Here is a 19,876-nt window from a genome sequence, read left to right on the forward strand (position 1 = left end):
TTAATTGGTGTAGTTATTATTTTCAGAAGCAAAATGATTTAAACAGAGGAATAGATAAAAGCATCTCACAGTCTCAAAAGACCTATTTGGGCTATTCATAAATTTAATAATTATGCATATGTAAAAATAATAAATATTCAGGTGCTTGGTCCTTTTAAAGCCCCAAGTTTATTTTTGAAAAAATACAATCCTAAATCTTTAAAACTGACAATAACAATATAAACTAATGGAGCAGGTTACTCTAAAATATTTTATAAAGATTCCATAGCAATAGATATGGAATCTATTAGTCCATATTAATGTTACTATTATAACATTATTAGTAACATTAATACTACTATCAACAACAATGCCTGACATTTGATGGATACTTTCTAGAGATCAGACAAGGGACTAGGGGCTTTAAATGAATAATCTCCTGGAATCATCAGACTAACCCAATGATGTAGGTATTTTTCTTATCCTTATTTCATGGATAAAGAAACTGAGGCTTAGGGAATTTTAATAATTTAACTAAAGGGCAGCACTGGGGCTCAAAACTATTTATGTCTTAAACACTATGCTAAAACCACAATAGCTTAATAACTTTTTTTTTTTTTCTTTTGAGATGTAGTCTTGTTCTGTCACCCAGGCTGGAGTGCAGTGGTACCATCTCAGCTCACTGCAACCTCTACCTCCCGGGTTCAAGTGATTCTCCTGCCTCAGCCTCCCGAGAAGCTGGGATTACAGGTGCATGCCACCATGCCTGGCTAATTTTTGTATTTTTTTGTAGAGACAGGGTTTCACCACATTAGACAGGCTGGTCTCGAACTCCTGACCTCAGCTGATCTGCCTGCCTCAGCCTCCCAACCTAATAACATTTAAATGAGTTAAATTGGCTTGTAATAGCAAATATTTTGAGACAAACACCTTCTAGGAGAGGCAAGAAATTTGGCAACGATAGCAACTTCAAAAAAATAGCAAACTTAAGTGATGGTGGAAATTTGGAAGAGAGTGGACTATAAATATGTTAATTCCCAAGGAAGAGGAACACCAAAGGAACTCCTAATTAAAGCCTGAACCTCTCAGTAAGGAGAAATTCCACCAAAGGTTTTCCGTGATTGCTTTTTGGAATCTATATGTCTGAACTAAAAATCTTCTGCATTCTCCTTTGTTGTCCATATATTAAATAATATCACATAAAGCATATTCTATGGGTGTTTGGAAAAAGTACATATGTAAACTGTAACTTTCTAGTCACACTAAGAACATAAAAGTTTATAACCCTGGACCGTACCTTGGTCTTCATAAACTTGGAGTGACTTTTGTAAACCTCAATTTGTTTGATCTCTTCTTCGCGGTCCTCAGTGTTCAGCACACCATTGGCTTTTAACATCTGGATCTCATCCTCAAGATCCCTTATGTTTCGCTCCAGTGAAGCGATTTTTGTGTCCTGTTGGTAAAGAAGAAAAGAAAAATAAAAATAAAGAATACAAATTATTTTTAAGATCATCAAAACAGAATTTAAGAAAGTAATTTTGGTAGTGGTGTTACATATTAACCATGGTGTAGATAGCCCCAAATTCAGAACAATTGATTCTTTTCACAGCTGAGGATCATTTGTGAGATGATAGTTTAAGCTCCCAGTCAAGACCATGTTTCAATACAATACAGAGAATTACCTAGATATGTTTGTCTAATATCTGGGAATCAAATTACAAAAGCAACAGTGATAAAAGTAATCTAAGTGTTAAAAAACAAAACAGAACACCATTTAAGTGGACAGATTTTAATTTGGGATATAGTTTTACCACTGTATGTTTTTGAATCTACTTATAAACACAAAAACAGTTTATGTATATATTTTATGACTGGTTTTATAAGGCATGTTTGGAATTTGACTCTGAGAGAGAAAGAAATTCAAATCTACTAATGGGAAAAAGGATTCTCATCTAAAATACAGATGTAAGTGAAACTAAATAACTGGATCTTGACTTGGTATGACTGATACACTAAATATTGAAAATTTATAGTGATTGGAAATAGTACATCATAATGTCATAATTTATTTGGCGAGCAGTCAGGTCCCTACGTGACAAAAAACATGACTACCTTGCAGGGCACTTCAACCTATTGATTTATGGAGCCAACAACTAGAAATATTACACTCAGATGTGGAATTAATTGGGAAAAAGTTACCAATGACAGACTCCATACACAAGATAGAGCACTAGAAACAATGCATTAGAAAGTAGAGAAGAGAGAGCTCTTATAGAGGAACCAAAACAAACAAACAAAAATGACAAAAAAAAATGTTCCATAACAGTAAGTATTAGGCTTCAATCAGTCTTTAGAATGAAAGTTTGACACATCAAAAACTGACTTCAAGTTTTCTCAGTGTCACATCTGCGTGCCATTTTATTGCACAGAGTTAAGGAGCTCATATTAATTTGTAACTGAATGCTAATTCAGAACAATCTACCAACTTTTTTAACCAATTCATTTTCTCAGAATCAAAAAGACTAAGAATTCCAAAAGTAAAGACAATGAATAGGCTATTCTATTTATAAGTAACTCATTTTTTAAAACCTCGCAACAAATGTGTCTGCCCTGACTTTGTGGCTATTGTCTACTTTATTTGCCTATAATATATGCCCAATGGTATATCTCCTATGGCAATATAGTAATTATCATTGTTATTATCATTAACATTGTCATCATGTTAAAAGGAGGAAAAGGAGGACCAGTAAATTTATGCAACTCTATTATGTGCCAAGAACTGAGTGCTCTATGTTCCGCAGACACTTTTATTAATTCTCAGAAAAATTTCAAGAAGATGAAATAAAAAGATTTTGAAAATTCCAAGATTATTAGGAAATGGAACATTCTGTAGTATTTCATTTTCTTTTTAAAATAATACCTATTGTATTTTTTCTGTTATAAAAGCAATATACTCTGAATTCACAGAAAATGGAGAAAACCTCTAATCCTACTGTCTAGAAATAACTACCATTAATGCTTTCTTGTATATTCTGCCAGTATTTTTTCTATTTAGATGCCATTTATGGAAATCTTCTATACTACCAGTTTAAATTTTAAAAAGTGTTACGGACTGAATGTTGAGTCCCCCAAAAATATATATGTTGAAACTCTAACCTTCAATGTAATGGTATTTGGAGATGGCGCTTTTGGTGGGTAATTAGGATTAGATGAGGCTAGGAGAGTAGGGCCCTAATGATGGGATTAGAGCCCTTATAAGAAGAGACACCAGGAAGCTGCTCACTCTCCCTCTACCAAGAAAGGACACGGGGAGAAGGCAGCTATCTACAAGCCAGGAAGAGAGCCCTCACCAGAGCCTTATCATGCTGGCACCCTAATCTCGGCGTTCTAACCTCCAAAACTGTGAGAAAAACAAATCTCCATTATTGAAGCCACCCAGTCTATAGTACTGTGCTAAGACAGTCAAGCTTACAAACATGGGGAGTGATACTTAGCGACTTACTTAAGTCCTGAGCTGTAAGAACTCCATAGATAAAAAGAAAAGCGGCCTGGTGCAATGGCTCACGACTGTAATCCCAGCACTTTGGCAGGCTGAGGCGAGTGGATCACCTGAGGTAGGGAGTTCAAGACCAACCTGACCAACCAACATGGAGAAACCCCATCTCTACTAAAAATACAAAATTATCCGGCCATGGTTGTGCATGGCTGTAATCTCAGTCACAAGGCTGAGGCAGAAGAATCACTTGAACCCAGGAGGCGGAGGGTGAACCAAGGTCGTGCCATTGCACTCCAGCCTGGGCAATAAGAGCGAAACTCTGTCTCAAAAAAAAAAAAAAAAGAAAGAAAGAAAGAAAGAAAAGAAAGGCAATAATGGAAGTGCTACGGAAAAAGAACTTCTAGAAGTTCAGAAGAGACTTTCCAAATAACTAAGAGTCATTTTGAATCAACATGTTTCAGGCTATAAAATCAAAACTCATTAAACAACAATTGAAAAGCTATATAGATAATTATGATTATTCATAATCCCGCCACTCATATATACCCACTATTAACATTTGTGTTCATTCCCATGGAAGCCTTAAGATTATATTTTCACCTTAAAACATACAAAAAGTTATTTCAATTAAAACTCTAATCAATATGATATAGATTTTTTTCGCTCTATTGAGATACAAATTGGTTGTTGATGAGATTTACAAATACCCAAGTGCAAAATTTAAGCATTTACAAATAGCTAAGTACAATCTTTAGAACTGAACTGTAAAGTAAGTGTGAAGGTAAGGGCTAATATCCCAGCTCTTCCTATATAAAATTTCGATGGATTTTCAACTCAAATCTAAGTGACCATAAAATGTGTATGTATGTGTACATATATATACCTATATCAATATATGTGTAGGTGGGTATGTGTGTGTGGCACAATACACTTTGACATCTTCACATCTTAGACCTGAATTTTTTCGTAACACTTGGTGGAATTCCAACGCCCAATCATGGAGGCAAGAGGAGACGACTCTGCTTCCTCGCAAGCCTCAGTTTTCTGAGTTTTACTGAGAAAGTAAACTCCTGAGGTTTTAGTGAGCAAGGACTACAACTGACAATTTCTAAATGGCTTAGATGCAACTTTTCACTGGACTCAAGAATTACATACTACTAAAGAAAATCAGAACTGGATTGAGATAGAAAGTTTCTTAACATAGCAAAGCTTCTTGACATCTTAAGTTAAAATTTCACCAAACATATTTTGAAATTATTTTTACTTTTACTAGTTTTCTCAAATTAAGCAACACCCTTCTTTTTTCTCACAAACGTCTTTGTTCCCTGGCTCTGTTGCCCAAGCTGGAGTGCAGTGCTGTGATCTCGGCTCACTGCAACCTCCACCTCCCAGGTTCAAGCAATTTTCATGCCTCAGCCTCCCAAGTAGCTGGGATTACCAGCCTGTGCCACCACGTAAACCGAATTTTTGTATTTTTAGTAGTGATGGGGTTTCACCATGCAGGCTAGTCTCAAACTCCTGACCTCAAGTGATCCACCCACCTCAGCCTCCCAAAGTGCTGGGATTACAAGTGTGAACAACTGTGCCCAGCCTATATTTCTGTTCTTATGTAGAAAGTCAATTTCAAGGGCAACAGAGCTCATATCTCACATCATGAGCACAGAGAAAAGTAGGTAGGAGAATATCATTAGGATTCAAAGGAAAACTGATACAAAAAATACAGCTATATCAGACAGTTTTGGGTTGTGCCCAAGAAGATATTCAAAATGCCAAACTAGAGAAGGACTGAGGAAATGTAAACATGAAAATAAAAAGCAAACATAATGGCTCGCATGTCTACTACTTTTCAACTGTGTCAGTCCAAAGAATTTAGAGGGAAGGAATTTTATCATTTTCCTTTTTAAAAATCGCTAACACTAAGATAAATGACTAAAACCTTATATATGTAAGGAGGACTATGGAAGTCCATATCAAGTCCTGATATGGTTGAATGTGATATATGGATATTGAGATACCAAATGCACATGGCTCAGAAAGTCAACGCACTAATCTGGAATAGAGAAAAAAATACATAAATGAAGACATATGTTGTAACTTCCTGAAAAGTGGAGTTTCAGAAGGTAAAGCAACATTTTATGCCCTAATCGCCAAAGAGTTTTCTTCATCTGAACCTTTTTACAAGTTATTTATGACTGATATTTTAAAACAATATATGGAATGATTTTCAAACACACATCTTGATTATATTTCACAAATAAACAAGCTCTAGAGGCAGATAATTGTGGGCCTTCCTTAGAGATGGGGAAAATGAAATATAACATAGGGTAGCTTTTCTCAAAGTTCACAGAACCCAAATGTTCCATGAAAAGGGGGAGGTTGCAGGGTCATGTATGTTTGAGAAATGCTTATTAGGAATTTTCAATGCACATTAACATGAATGGCTCTGGAAAGTCCTGAAGCAAAATAATCTATTTCATTTTGTTTATCAACAGTATTACTGCCTCTAGAAGTCAATTCCTGAAAAAATTTAGGCCTGTAATGATCACATTAAGCTCTGGGTAATATTACTAAATTGAAGAGTCAAAACAACAATTTGGATTCTTCAAGGGAAAACTTGCCACAATCACCCCCAATTTAAAACGAAGGGGGCGGGGACTAAATATCTAGATCAGCCTGTCAGCTTCTGTCACTCAAAAGTGGTTTACTGAGCCCCTGTTCTAAGCCCAGCACTTAAGACGACATCAGTAAAAGAACAGATGTGGAACCCCATACTCCTGGAACTTAGCACCTCATGTGTCAGGCAATGTTTTTCAAATAGTCTTGAGATAGGGCAACCATGAAATTGTTTTGTCTTTATATTATATTTTGGTTATGGAATGTAAATATGTAGAAAAAAATTTTCAGGGAAAAAATAAACATCTGAAAAATGTTTGCTTCAGTTAGGAAAAAAAGATCTCAATTGAGTGTCTCTTTTCAATCATTTCTTTCTACAGATTCATAAAATAATACTTATAAAAATTTGATGCATACATTATACATCATAGCTTCTAATTAAAGATTTATACCCAAGACTATTTTACATCTAACATCTAAAAAATGCAAAATAGGTATCTGATGGGCAACTAATAAATAAAACACCGGAATTGAACCCCAGAAGCCATTTACCCACTAGGTCCACCATGCTAATGTTTAAGCCAGCCGTAGATACTAGCACTAGCCCATGAGGGCTATAGTTATAGAAATGAGAATGAAAGTGGGATGGGAAAATTGAAATAAGTTTATTTCTTCCTTTTCTCTCTCTCTCTTTTTTTAAATCTGTCTCTAGATTTCTCTAGAACATGTATGCTATAGATTAACAGTAAATTTAGACAAGGAGTTCTCTCATTCATTCATTAATTCAACAAATGCATAGGGCACCTACTGGGAACCAGTCACTTTGCCAGGTGTGTGAGATACCAGGTAGATCTCAACAAGATCCATGGGCATCTTTCTCTCTCTAACATGAAGGACAGCCTGGATCCATGCTACTCAAAGTGTGGTCACAGATAAGCGCCACTGACATCACCTGGGAGCTTTTTCCACGTGCAAAATCTCCGGCTCCAACTCAGAACTACTGAATCCAAATCTATATTTTCACAAGATCCTCGGGTGATTCGGGTGTTCTAAATGACTGCGCATGTCCAGAAGACACAAGGGACAACACTGACCAATGCAGAAGAGACTAGGGTAATTCTATTTTCCAAATACATTTAAAAAAACATGAACCTAGTTTCAAGAGCCATCCAGCTTGACGTTAAGTGTACAGCAACCCTGGGAGTAAATTTTCTGGAGTATCTTTGCTAGTCGGGGTGCCATTATTACTCTTTTTGTGTTTGTCAAACATTATGTTCCCCTTAAGCAGTAAGAAACAGATTTCAATCCCTCTCCAGGAACTGTGAATACTGAAATGGTGAGTGGGTGGAACATCAAAAAGAAGCAATATCATTTAGTCACAAAAAGTAACAATTATGTTATTGCTGAGTGTCACAATGTGCTTTCCTTTTAAATACCGTGAGAATTACTGGTTTCATTTTAATATCAGGCCAAGAGAGAAGACATAAGTGGTTTTTACAGAGCATTGAATTCACTGTGATCACATATTGGTCTACGGACATTGATCAACAAACTTAGGGGCAATTTGGTTTTTAAAAGATGTGATCTAATGTTCAGGAAACGTCCCTACATAATTATATTACACTTTATTTAGAATAAAATTCTAAACTGTTATTAGTGGATACCACAGAGGCTCTTAACAGCTTAACTTTTAAAAATCATCTAGTCATAGCTGCAAACACAACTGAGCAGCCCTGGATCTTAGACTATCTGAGTAAGGCCCTGCCTTTGGAAGGATTTACTGTGTGGGATGACGGTGGTTATATGAGCCCAAGTTAGACACTCCAGAAAGAAGTTGACTTAGGCCTAAGACATATTAGTAAAAAGAACAAATACGAAAAAAATCAAAAACTCGTCTTCTTGGGCCTTATCAAACTATAAAAGATGATGACCTAGATTAGAAGATGACAGGAGAATTCGATGGTATCTAATTCTTTATGGCAAAATGTACAAGCACAGAGAAGGTTGGACTAGATGAAATTAAAAGCAATTAGGGTGCTTTGATGTTTGTTTTCCCAGTCTCCTTTGCCTGCTTCTGACTCATTCTTCATGAAACCCATGCCCTTGGACCACATCCTTCCTGTCGTCCTGTCTCTGCGCATATTACTAAGGACTCATGAGCAGATGTGTATCCAGTGGTTCTTGCTGGACACTGTGTGACCTTTGAAGTTATGATCTTCATATATTAATTTGTTCTTGTTGTTAATGGACTCAGCTCTAAGAAAAAGAGCTAAATCTAAAGCAATCCAGACATACTGCATGTGAAGGTAAAACATCTGACCTTTACGGAATCACAAACCTGGATGCAAATCCTAGTTCAGGCTTTTACAATAAGACTATGCTCATGAGCATGTTAAGAAAATTACAAGTGAGGTATAATGCATACAAAGTGCCTATCACAGAGCCTACCCGAAGTGAGTGAAAAGTTGTCATTATTATCATAAGCCAAAAACAATGTAGTAAGTCCCTACTAATTCCCCAGTTGTTACTTACACAAGTAGAAGACAGTAGCTTACATTTTTATTTCATCCTGTTAAACTTTCTGAGCATGTTCCTAACCTTGCTAATCCTATAACCTAAGGTTGCTACAAGAATTAAATGAGTGGCTACATGGAAGTTTCCAGAATAACAACTACACACAGTAGTGCTCAATAAATGTTAGCATCCCTCCTGTTTCCAACTATCGCACATATGTTACTTTTTTGGTCTGCCCAGCTTCCTTTCCTTTTGGGAACTGCATCTTCCCAACATCCCCACGGTTTTAATAGAGTTTTAAATTGTGTGGCCCTGCCCAGAGACAGGTACCATGGATCTTCTGAACACAGTGATTGATTCAGGGGTAAACTTATAACTCTAGGAAGGCCAATCAGAGTTCTTTCAGGGGACTAACATTAATCTAGAGGAGAAAAGATCTCTTCTTTTCTGAGTAAGGAAAAGGAAAAAAAAAGAAAAGAACTCCATGACTGGATGTGGCCTTCTTTGATATCATGTATTGAGAACCTACCTGAATCAATGGGCCCTTATAACATCATTCGAACAGCTATATATAGCTACATTTGAACCATCCTCTCTCCAGAACACCAAATATGACAGTAAGTTTTCTGTTACTTATAACAGAAAAAATATCATGCACAAGTGATAGTGAGAAAGGTAATGTCAAAATATGTAATATTCTATAAGTCTATATATAGAGAAGTCGGGAATGGGTAAGATTGCCATAGCAAAGTCAAGAAATCTCAAGAAAGCACAGGAGGCTAACATGGGGTTTGGAGATGAATAAAAATAATATTATCATAGAGAAGATGAAATTCTTTCCAGCTAGAAGTAATAATACATACCAAATCAAGAGCACTCAGTATGGTGCCCAGGATATAATATTTAATAAATATAAGTTTAAAGAAAAAGAGAATGAATACAGAGCATCTATGTTTCAAGGAAGAGTAGAAGACAGAATTGTTCAAATAATATAGATCATGTAGCTGCAGAGGAGTTGGAAGTTAAAGGAAGGTGGTGCAGAATGATAATCAGTCTTCAGAATCAAGCTAGGAATTTGTATGAGGCTCTGAAAGGGAGTCATAAACTGGTAAACAAGAAGGCAACAAGATAGCCTTTGGGCAGTTAGTAATAAAACCAGACGCCAAAATGGAATTTGAAAACTGTGGAGATGACAAAACCATCACTTAGTGGTGAAAGAATTCTCAGACATGGTTGAGAATCAAGGATAGAGAAAAGGGTAGAAGAATCGCCAAAAGAAAGAGGGGCAAAAATCATGGAAATTATGGAAAAGTCCTAGAAAATGAGTGAATAGTTTTAAGAAAGAAGAGGAGTCAAAGGTTTTGAGGAGCCTAAAGACTAAGAAAAAGGTTAAGATGTCATTGGTGACATGAGGGTAGTTTCATCGGAGTTGTGTTACCATAATTGGAAACTGAACCCCAGTGTTTTAAATCCCATGGAGTCAGGAGTGATTCCCGAGTCACTCAACAGCCAGTATGGAACAGACCCATATCCCCACAAGACAGACACCTCCTGAAGCACTGGAACCAGGTCTGGGAAGTCCCTGCAGGGCCAAGGATTAACTCTTTAGTTGCTGAATTTGGGGACCCCTAGGTAAGGGCTGGAGATGGGTGAAGGGCACTCTGAGGGTTTGGGGTAGCTGTAGAAGTGTTGCAATATTTTAGCAACCAAGGTAACTGTACCTGTGCCTCTCATCTGAGTATTGGTCCTGCAAAGAAAACTACTTCAGTTAATGTCAAGAGCTTTCCACATCCCTAGTGCATGGAAGGGAGCACTAACTGATTAAAAATCATTTCCATGTGCCTGTGACACACACTAAAGCAAAGGTTCCCCAATGCCAACCTGAATACCAACTGCATCAAAATCATCTAGAGAGTGAGCAAAAAACTATTGATGACTTAGTTTCACACAAGGACATTCTCTTTTGGGGGATTGAGGAACACAAAAATCTGTATTTATTTGTAAGCTCCTCAACTTCGAGGTTAAAAAAAAAATAGCTGAATGTATTGATTACTTACACAAGCACTGTGCTGGAAATTCTCATTTAATCTTCCCCATAATCCTATGAATTAAGGATTTATTTTACCCATTTAACAGGTCAGAAGACTTACAGATGACAAATAGCTTGCCCAAGGTTTCCCCCTGGGTAAACTGGAATAATTCCCTCCATAGATAGGCCTGCCTTGAATAGGAGAGAGGAGGCCACATATTGGAACCTTGCTGTCCACAGGCCAACCTCAGAAGGGACTGGCTTCAGAGAACGTATGCTATTCTGGTTCTTTCTTCCATAGTAATTTTAGCCTCTAAAGATCACCGAGCAAGGTCAAAAGAAAAGAGTAAAGAGGCTGGGGAGAGAGGAAAGGGGGGAAACATTTTCAGAAACTGCTTCCAGATGAGTGGGCAGTCCCTCCATGTGTGCAAGGCCATCCCCTCAACGATGGGTTGCATTTCATCTTTCACGTACATCTAAATGGAAAGAGGGCTTGAATTCCAGCTGCCCATCCTGAGAATGCCAGCAATTCAGGGAATACTACTTGTAACACAGGGAATGCATTTCAGGGAGCCTAAAAAGATGGACATCTGAACCCTCTATTTCTCTTCCAGTGCTCTTTAGGAAAAGATTGAGTGAAGAAGCTCTCCTTGTTAGCCTTCTGGCAAGCTGAACTTGCTCTTCCTGTTCCTTTTAACCTACTTCCTGGTCGGGTTTGGTGTCTCCTTTTAGAATCGCCGAAACATACCACAGATCATTCTACATTCGACCAGTTTGTCTCACAGAAAAAAAAAAAAAAAAAGCAACAGGCAGCAGTGGAATTCAGGCCACCCTAAGTCACCAATGTGGCCTGATGGATGTGGAAACTGGACCATGCCTCAGGGATGAGGCATGTGATGGTTGGTATGCTGTCATTACTGAAACCTGAAAGGGGAAGTTCACATAAGGCCTGTGGTTGACTTCTCAACCCTGCTGGCAGGGGCACACGCCAGTAAGGAAATTGCAATCCCTAAATAAACAATAGGCAGGGAACCTGAGCACCAGCAAGGGAGAGGGCAGGGACTGCTGGCCTGGACAGGGCTGGCCAAGATGAAGCAAATAAAGTTAAGATTTAAACTTTGCAAGAATGTCATGTCACTTCAGACTCCCCAGGAGGGCCCCTTGAGAGTCCAAATTGCCAGTCATCAAGCCTCAGACTTGGCAGAATTTTTGAAGTCGGACAGTTAGTCCAATCCCTTCATTTGTCAGATAAGAAGAGTGAGAGCCAGCAGGGACAAGGGATTTGCCAAATGCCCAATAGCCAGGAAGCTAAGTTCCTAGGTCATTTATTCTGCCATAGACCTCCTGAGACTTGCTATTTTTTCTCCACTGTTTTCTGCTTTCAAAGACACTTTTAAAGTCTTTTCAACATGCAAACTATGTGTGTATTCAGAGTTAAGACTCTCTCTGTCTAAAATAAGCTTATTTATTTCCTTCTCTCTGGTGGTCCTTGCTCAAATACACAACCTCTTTTTTACAGATAAAACTCAATTTCCAAACTCAAAGGGAAGAGATGGAGAGACAAAGGATTCCTTGATCCTCTATTATATGCCAGGCTTTTCCCAAGCCTTAATTCATTTTAATCCCTACCACAACTTGTACAGACTAGTATCATGGACCCATTTCCCAGATGGGAAAGCTGAAGCATAGAGAAGCAGTAAGCAGCAAGCAAAATTCTCAGATTTCCATAAATAGCCTAACCCTCTCCCATTTGGAACCTTCTCAGTTCAGGAAAAAAAAAAAAAAAGATTTTAAAAAACCATGCATTTTCAAGGTTTCTGATGATGGCTTTTTTTTTTTTTTAAACAAACTCTTTTTTTCAAAATAATTCCTGATCATTTATATGTTTAGAAAAGTACACATTATTGAAAATATGAAAATTTAGGGGAGTGATATGGTTTGGATCCGTGTCCCCACCCAAATTTCATGTTCAATTGTAATCCCCAATGTTGGAGGTGGGATCTAGAATGAGGTGACTGGACCATGGAGGCAGTTTTTCATGAATGGTTTAGCACCATACACTTGATGCTGTCCTTGCAATAGTGAGTGAATTCTCATGAGATAGAGTCATTTAAAAGTGTGTGGCACCCCTCCACCCCCCGCCCTACCTGCTTCGTGCTTCCACTCTGACCATCTGACTGTGACTCTTCCCTCTTCACCTTTCACCATAATTGTAAGTTTCCTGAGGCCTCCCCAGAAGCCAAGCAAATGCCAGCAACATGCTTCCTCTACAGCCTGCAAAACTGAGCCAATTAAACCTCTTTTCTTTATAAATTAGCCAGTCTTCACTATTTCATTATAGACACGTGAGAATGGACTAACATGGGAGGAAGGAAGAGGAAAAAAAATCCTTTATAATCTTTCTTCCCAGAACAAATGTCAACATGTTAGTACATTTTCCCCCAAGTTTTTACTCCACATTGATAAATACAACCTTTTTACACATTAAGAATACTAAACCTCTAAACTACTATAAACCTTAAAAATATGTTTCATAGTTGGTTATTTTATTATTTTTCCAATTTTTATTTTAGATGCAGGGAGTATATGTACAGGTTTGTTACTTGGGTATACTGCATGATGCTGAGGTTTGGGGTACAAATGATCCCATTGCCCAGGTATTAAGTATAGTACTCAATAGTTTTTCAACCCTTGTCCCCTTGCCTCTTTCCTCCCTAGTAGTCCCCAGTTTCTATTGTTGCCATCTTTATGTCCATGAGTACTTGATGGTTACCTCCCACTTACAAGTGAGAACATGCAGAATTTGGTTTTCTGTTCCTGTGTTAATTCACTTAGGATAATGGCCTCCAGCTGCATCCATGTTGCTGCAAAAGACATGGTTTCATTCTTTTTTATTGCTGTACATAGTATCCCATGGTGTATACATACTATACTTTCTTCATCTAGTGCACCATTAATGGGCACCTAGGTTAATTTCATGTCTTTGCTATGGTGAATACTGTTGCAATGAACATGTAAGTGTGTGTGTCTTTTTTGTAGAACAATTTACATTCCTTTGGGTAATGGGATTGCTGGGTCAAATAGTAGTTATCTTTTAAATTCTTTGAGAAATCTCCAAACTGCTTTCTACAGAGGCTGACCTAATTTGCATTCCCACCAACAGTGTAGAAGTGCTTCCATTTCTCCACAACCTCACTAGCATCTGTTGTGTTTTGACTTTTTAATAATAGCCATCCTGACTGGTGTAAGATGGTTTCTCACTGTGGTTTTTATTTGCTTTTCTGTGATGATTATGTTTGTTGGACATTTGTATGTCTTCTTTTGAGAAGTGTCTGTTCATGTCTTTTGCCTAATTTTTCATGGAGTTATTGGTTTTTCTGCTTATTCAATGTTTAAGTTCCTGATAGATTCTGGATATTAGACCTTTGCTGGATGTGCAGCTTGCAAATATTTTCTCACCTTATGCAGCTATTGTTGGTTTCCTCTGTTAATAGTTTCTTTGGCTATGCAGAAGATCTTTAGTTAGGTCCCACTCAACAATTTTTGGTTTTGTTGCAATTGATTTTGAAGACTTAGTCATAAATTCTTTCACAAGGCCAATGTCCAGCATGGTGTTTCCTAGATTTTCTTCTAGGATTCTTATAGTTCGAGGTCTTACATTTAAATATTTAATCCACCTTGAGTTAAGCTTTATATATGGTGAAATATAAGTGTCTAGTTTCATTCTTCTGCATATGGCTAGCCAGTTATCCCAGCACCATTTATTAAATAGGAAGTTGTTTGCTTATCTTTGTCAATTTTTCAAAGATCAGATGGCAATAGATGTGTGTATTTATTTCTGGGTTCTCTATTCTGTTCCACTGGTCTATGTGTCTGTTTTTATACCAATATTATGTTGAAATTGGGTAATATGATGTCTCCTGCCTTGTTCTTTTTGCTTAGGATTGCTTATATGGTTTGGATGTTTGTCTGCTCCAAATCTTGTGTTGAAATGTGATTCCCAATGGTGGAGGTGGGGCCTGGTGGGCGGTAATTGGATCACGGGAGTGGATCCTTCATGAATGGTTTAGCAGCATCCCCTTGCTGCTAAGTGAATCCTTGTTCAGTTAGCTCACAGGAGATCTGGTTGTTGAAAATAGTCTGGGCCCTCCTCCCAGCTCTTGTTCCAGCTGGTCATGTGATATACCTGCTCCTGCTTTGCCTTCTGCCATGACTGTAATCTTCCTCAGGAAGCTTCCACATGAAGCTGAGCAGATGTTGTTGCCATGACTGTACAGCCTGCCGAACCATGAGCCAATTAAACTTCTTTTCTTTATGGATTACCCAGCCTCAGGTATTTCTTTATAGCAATGTGAGGACAGCCTATTACAATCGCTTTGGTTATTCAAGTTCTTTTTTGGTTCCATAAAAACTTTAGAAAAGTTTTTTTCTAGTTCTGGGAAAAATGACGTTGGTAGTTTGATAGGAATAGCATTGAACCTGCAAATTGCTTTGGGCAGTATGGCCATTTTAATGATGATTCGTCCACTCTATGAGCATGGAAAGTTTTTCCATTTGTTATGTCATCCGTGATTTCTTTGAGCAGTGTTTTGCAGTTCTCCTCATAGAGATCTTTCACCTCCTTGGTTAGATGTATTCCTAGGTATTGTGTGTGTGTGTGTCTATTATAAACGAGATTGCATTCTTGATTTTGCTCTCAGCTTGAACAGTATTGGTGTATAGAAATGTTACTGATTTTTGTACATTGATTTTGTATCCTGAAACTTGACTGAAATTGTTTATCAGTTCCAGAAGCCTTTTGGCAGTCTTTAGGGTTTTCTAGGTATAGAATCACATCGTCAGTGAAGAGATATAGCTTGACTTCTTCTTTTCCTGTTTAGTTGCCTTTTATTTCTTTCTCTTGCCTGATTGCTCTGGCTAGCACTTTCAGTACTATGTTGATTAGGAGTAATGAGAGTGAGCATCCTTGTCTTGTTCCAGTTCTCAAGGAGAATGCGTCCAGTTTTTGTCCATTCAATATGATGTTGGCCATGGGTTTGTCATAGGTGGCTCTTATTATTTTGAGGTATGTTGTTTCAATGCCTAATTTCTTGAGGGTTTTTATCATGAAGGGATGTTGGATTTTATTGAAAGCTTTTTCCACATCTATTGAGATTATCATATGGTTTTTGTTTTTAATTCTGTTTATGTGGTGAATCACACTTATTGATTTGTACATGCTGAACCAACTTTGCATTCCAAATACGAAGCCTACTTGATTGTGGTGAGTTAATTGTTTGATGTTGTTGAATTTGGCTTGATAGTATTTTGTTGAGGATTTTTGCATCTACATTCATCAGGGATATTGGCCTGTAGTTTTCATTTTTTGTTGTATCTTTGCCAGGTTTTGGTATCAGGGTGATACTGACTTTGTAGAATGAGTTAGGGAGGAGTCTGTGCTCCTTGACTTTTTGTTACACTTCCAGTAGAACTAGCACAGCTCTTATTTGTATGTCTGACAGAATTCAACTGTGAATCCGTCCAGTTCAAGGCTTTTTTGGTTAGTAGGTTTTTTTGTTACTTATTCAATTTCAGAACTCAATATTGGTCCATTCAGTGTTCCCATTTCTTCCTCATTTAATTTTGAGAGAGTGTGTGTTTCCAGAAATTTACCCATTTCCTCTAGATTTTCTAGTTTGTGTGCATATAGGTGTTCATAACGGTCTCTGACAATCTTCTGTATTTCTGTGGGATAAGTTGTAATGTCACCTTTGTCATTTCTGATTGTACTTATTTGGATCTTCTTTTTTTCTTTGTTAATCTAACTAATGATCTATCAATCTATCTGCTCAAAAACCAATTTTTAGTTTCATTGATTCTTTGTATGCATTTTTGGGTCTCAATTGTGTTCAGTTCTGCTTTGATTTTGTTAATTCTTTTCTTCTGCTAGCTTTGGGGTAAGTTTGCCCTTGTTTTTCTAGTTTTTCTAGGAATGATGTTAGATTGTTAATTTGAGATATTTCTAACTTTTTGAGGTAGGCATTTAGCAATACAAACTTTCCTCTTAACACAGCTTTTGCTCTGTCCCAGAGCTTTTGGTATCTTGCGTCTCTGTTTTCATGTAGTTCAAAGAATTTTTATATTTCTGCCTTAATTTCATTGTTTACTCAAGTCTTTCAGGAGCAAATTGTTTAATTTCCATGTAATCATGTGCTTTTGAGAGATCTTCTTGGTACTGATTTCTATTTTTATTCCACAGTGGTCCAAGAATATGGTTAGTATGATTTCAATTTTTCTGAATTTATTGAGACTTGATTTATGGCTGAGCACGTGGTTGATCTTGGAGTATGTTCCGTGTGCAGGTGAGAAGAACATACATTCTGTGGTTAATGAGTGGAATATTCTGTAGATGTTTATTAGGTCCAATTGGTCAAGTGTTGTGTTTAAGTCCAGAATTTCTTTGTTAGTTTTCTGTCTCGATGATCTGTCTAATGCTTACAGTGGGGTGTTGAAGTCTCCCACTATTATCATGTGTTGCTGTCTAAGTCTTTTCACAGGTCTACAAGTTCATATTTTTTAATCAATCTGAGTGCTCCAATGTTGGGTACATACATTTTTAGGTTAGAAAAGTCTTTATCCTTTATCATTATGTAATGGCTTTCTTTGTCCTTTTTAACTATTGTTGGTTTTAAAGTCTGTTTTATCCAACATAAGAATAGTGACCCCTGCTCCTTTTTTGTTTGTTTGTTTTTTATTTGCATGGTAGATCTTTCTCCAACTCTACTTTGAGCCTATGGGTGTTGTTACATATGATGTGGGTCTCTTGAAGACAACAGACAGATAAATTTTGTCTTTTTATCCAACTTTTCATTCTGTGACTTTTAAGTGGGGCATTTAGACTATTTACATTCAAGGTTAATATTGACATGTGAGGTTTTGATCCTATCATGAAGTTGCTTGCTGGTTGCTTTGTAGTTTTGATTGTGTGGTTCCTTTATAGGGTCTATGGGCTACGTACTGTGTTTTTGTGGCATCAGGTATCATTCTTTTCTCTCCATATTTAGAATGCCCTTAAGAATCTCTTGTAAGCCTTAAGTAAGCAAAGTTATTGATCATTTCCTTTGTAATATTTTCCTTTATTTTTAATAACAGTTTTCATGAGACATAATAAACATACCATAAAATTCACCGTTTTAAAGTGTACAATTCAGAGGTTTGTGCAACCATCACTGCTATTTAATTCCAGAACATTTTCATCATGCAAAGTCCAGTACCCATTAGCAGTAACTCTTCTTTCCACCTTCCCCCTAGCTCCTGGCAATCACTAATCCACCTTTTGTCCCTAATTTGCCTATATTGGACATTTAATTAATAGTATCATATAATACGTGGCCTTTTCTGACTGACTTCTTTCACTTAGCATAATGTTTTCAAGATTCATCCATGTTACAGCATATATCAGTACTTTATTACTTTTTACTGATGAATAATATTCTACTATGTGGATATACTTTATTTTGTCTCTTCATATATCAGATGATAGACATTTGGGTTGTTTTTGCATTTTGCTATTATAAATAATGGTAGCATGAACATTTGTGAACAGTGTTTTGTGTGGACATATGTTTTCAATTCTGTTGGGTGTGTGCCTACAAGTGAAATTTCTAGGTCATGTGGTAACTCTATATTTAATATTTTGAGGAACTGCTAAACAGTTTTCCAAAGTGGGCTTTACCATTTTATGTTCCCACCATCAACATATGAGAGTTCTAATTTTTCCACATCCTCCCCAACACTCATTATTGTCTGTCTTTTGTATTTTAGCCATCCTAGTATGGGAGAAGTTGCATGTAATGCTGGTTTTCATTGGCATTTCCCTAATGACAAATGATGTTGAGTATTTTTTATGTCCTTATTGGCCATTTGTATTCTTCTTTGGAGAAATGTCTAATTAAATCCTTTACCCAGTTTTATAATTGAATTATCTTTTTATTGATGAATTATTTTTCCTTTATTTTTAAAGGAACATTTTAATTAAAGTATTAATATAATATTAGAAAGAACCCAAATCATAGGTTTTCAGAATGATGAATTGTGATCAAGTAAACACATCTGGGCCAACCAGATCACAAAACAGAATATAATGGAAAAAGAATATTACCTGTACTTCAGATACCTCCTTCCTGGCCCTCCCAACATTCACTTTTCCCTCCTCTTCTTCAAATTAATTACTATACAGACATCTAATACTACCAATTAGTTTAGCTTGTTTTGGGAACATATATTATATATGTTCTTTTGTGGCTGGCTTCTTTCAACTTTATTTTGGGGGTAGTATTCATTTATGCTATTGCATATGACAATAGCTTGGTCCTTCTCATTGCCATATCGCATTTCATTGCATGAATATTCCATTACTGTTTTATCTACCCTACTGCTGACAGCTGTTTCACTTGTTTAAAACTTTTAGTTATCTACATTTAGTTATGTTTTGTACCTTTTCATTTAAATTAGGTCTTGTATAGCCATTGTTAGACTTGCTCTTATATCTTTGGGGTTTTTTAATACCAGTGTAAGTGATATTGTTTTCTCAATTTCATATCCTAATTGTTTATAACTAGTATGTAGAAATAAGATTCATTTTAAAATACTGGCCAGCCATTTGGCTAAATGTATTTACTAATCTAATATTGTATATATGGATTCACTGATATTTTCTACAGACACAATTAAGGTACTTGTGAATAAAATTGGTTTTATTTTTTTTCTTTCTAATTTTTATACCTAGGATGTCCATAACATTATCGAATAGAAGTGATGGTAACCGTAGAGGTGTTTATAGTATTCTCTGATGGTAGTTTGTATTTCTATGGGGTCGGTAGTGATATCCCCTTCATCATTTTTTATTGCATCTGTTTGATTCTTCTCTCTTTTCTTCTTTATTAGTCTTGCAAAAATCACAAGCATTCTTACACACCAGGACCAGACAAACAGAGAGCCAAATCATGAATGAACTCCCATTCACAATTGCTACAAAAAGAATAAAATACCTAGGAATCCAACTTACAAGGGATGTAAAGGACCTCTTCAAGGAGAACTACAAACCACTGCTCAGTGAAATAAAAGAGGACACAAACAAAGGGAAGAACATACCATGCTCATGGATAGGAAGAATCAATATTGTGAAAATGGCCATACTGCCCAAGGTAATTTACAGATTCAATGCCATCCCCATTAAGCTACCAATGACTTTCTTCACAGAATGG

The 19,876-nt window shown here is 36.8% G+C and overlaps 1 protein-coding gene across 14 annotated transcripts in view; it reads right to left on the reverse strand.

The window, feature by feature from the left end:
• ERC2 (ELKS/RAB6-interacting/CAST family member 2) overlaps positions 1-19,876 on the reverse strand; it is a 981,570-nt gene that overhangs the window by 645,965 nt on the left and 315,729 nt on the right. For all 14 annotated transcript variants that reach the window (XM_050778490.1, XM_050778492.1, XM_050778488.1 and 11 more), the window contains one exon: positions 1,277-1,432. In XM_050778490.1, coding sequence (XP_050634447.1) covers positions 1,277-1,432 — 156 coding nt within the window. The remainder of the gene's footprint in view (positions 1-1,276; positions 1,433-19,876) is intronic.

Source organism: Macaca thibetana, chromosome 2 (assembly GCF_024542745.1).
Source record: "Macaca thibetana thibetana isolate TM-01 chromosome 2, ASM2454274v1, whole genome shotgun sequence".
Lineage (NCBI taxonomy): Eukaryota > Metazoa > Chordata > Mammalia > Primates > Cercopithecidae > Macaca > Macaca thibetana.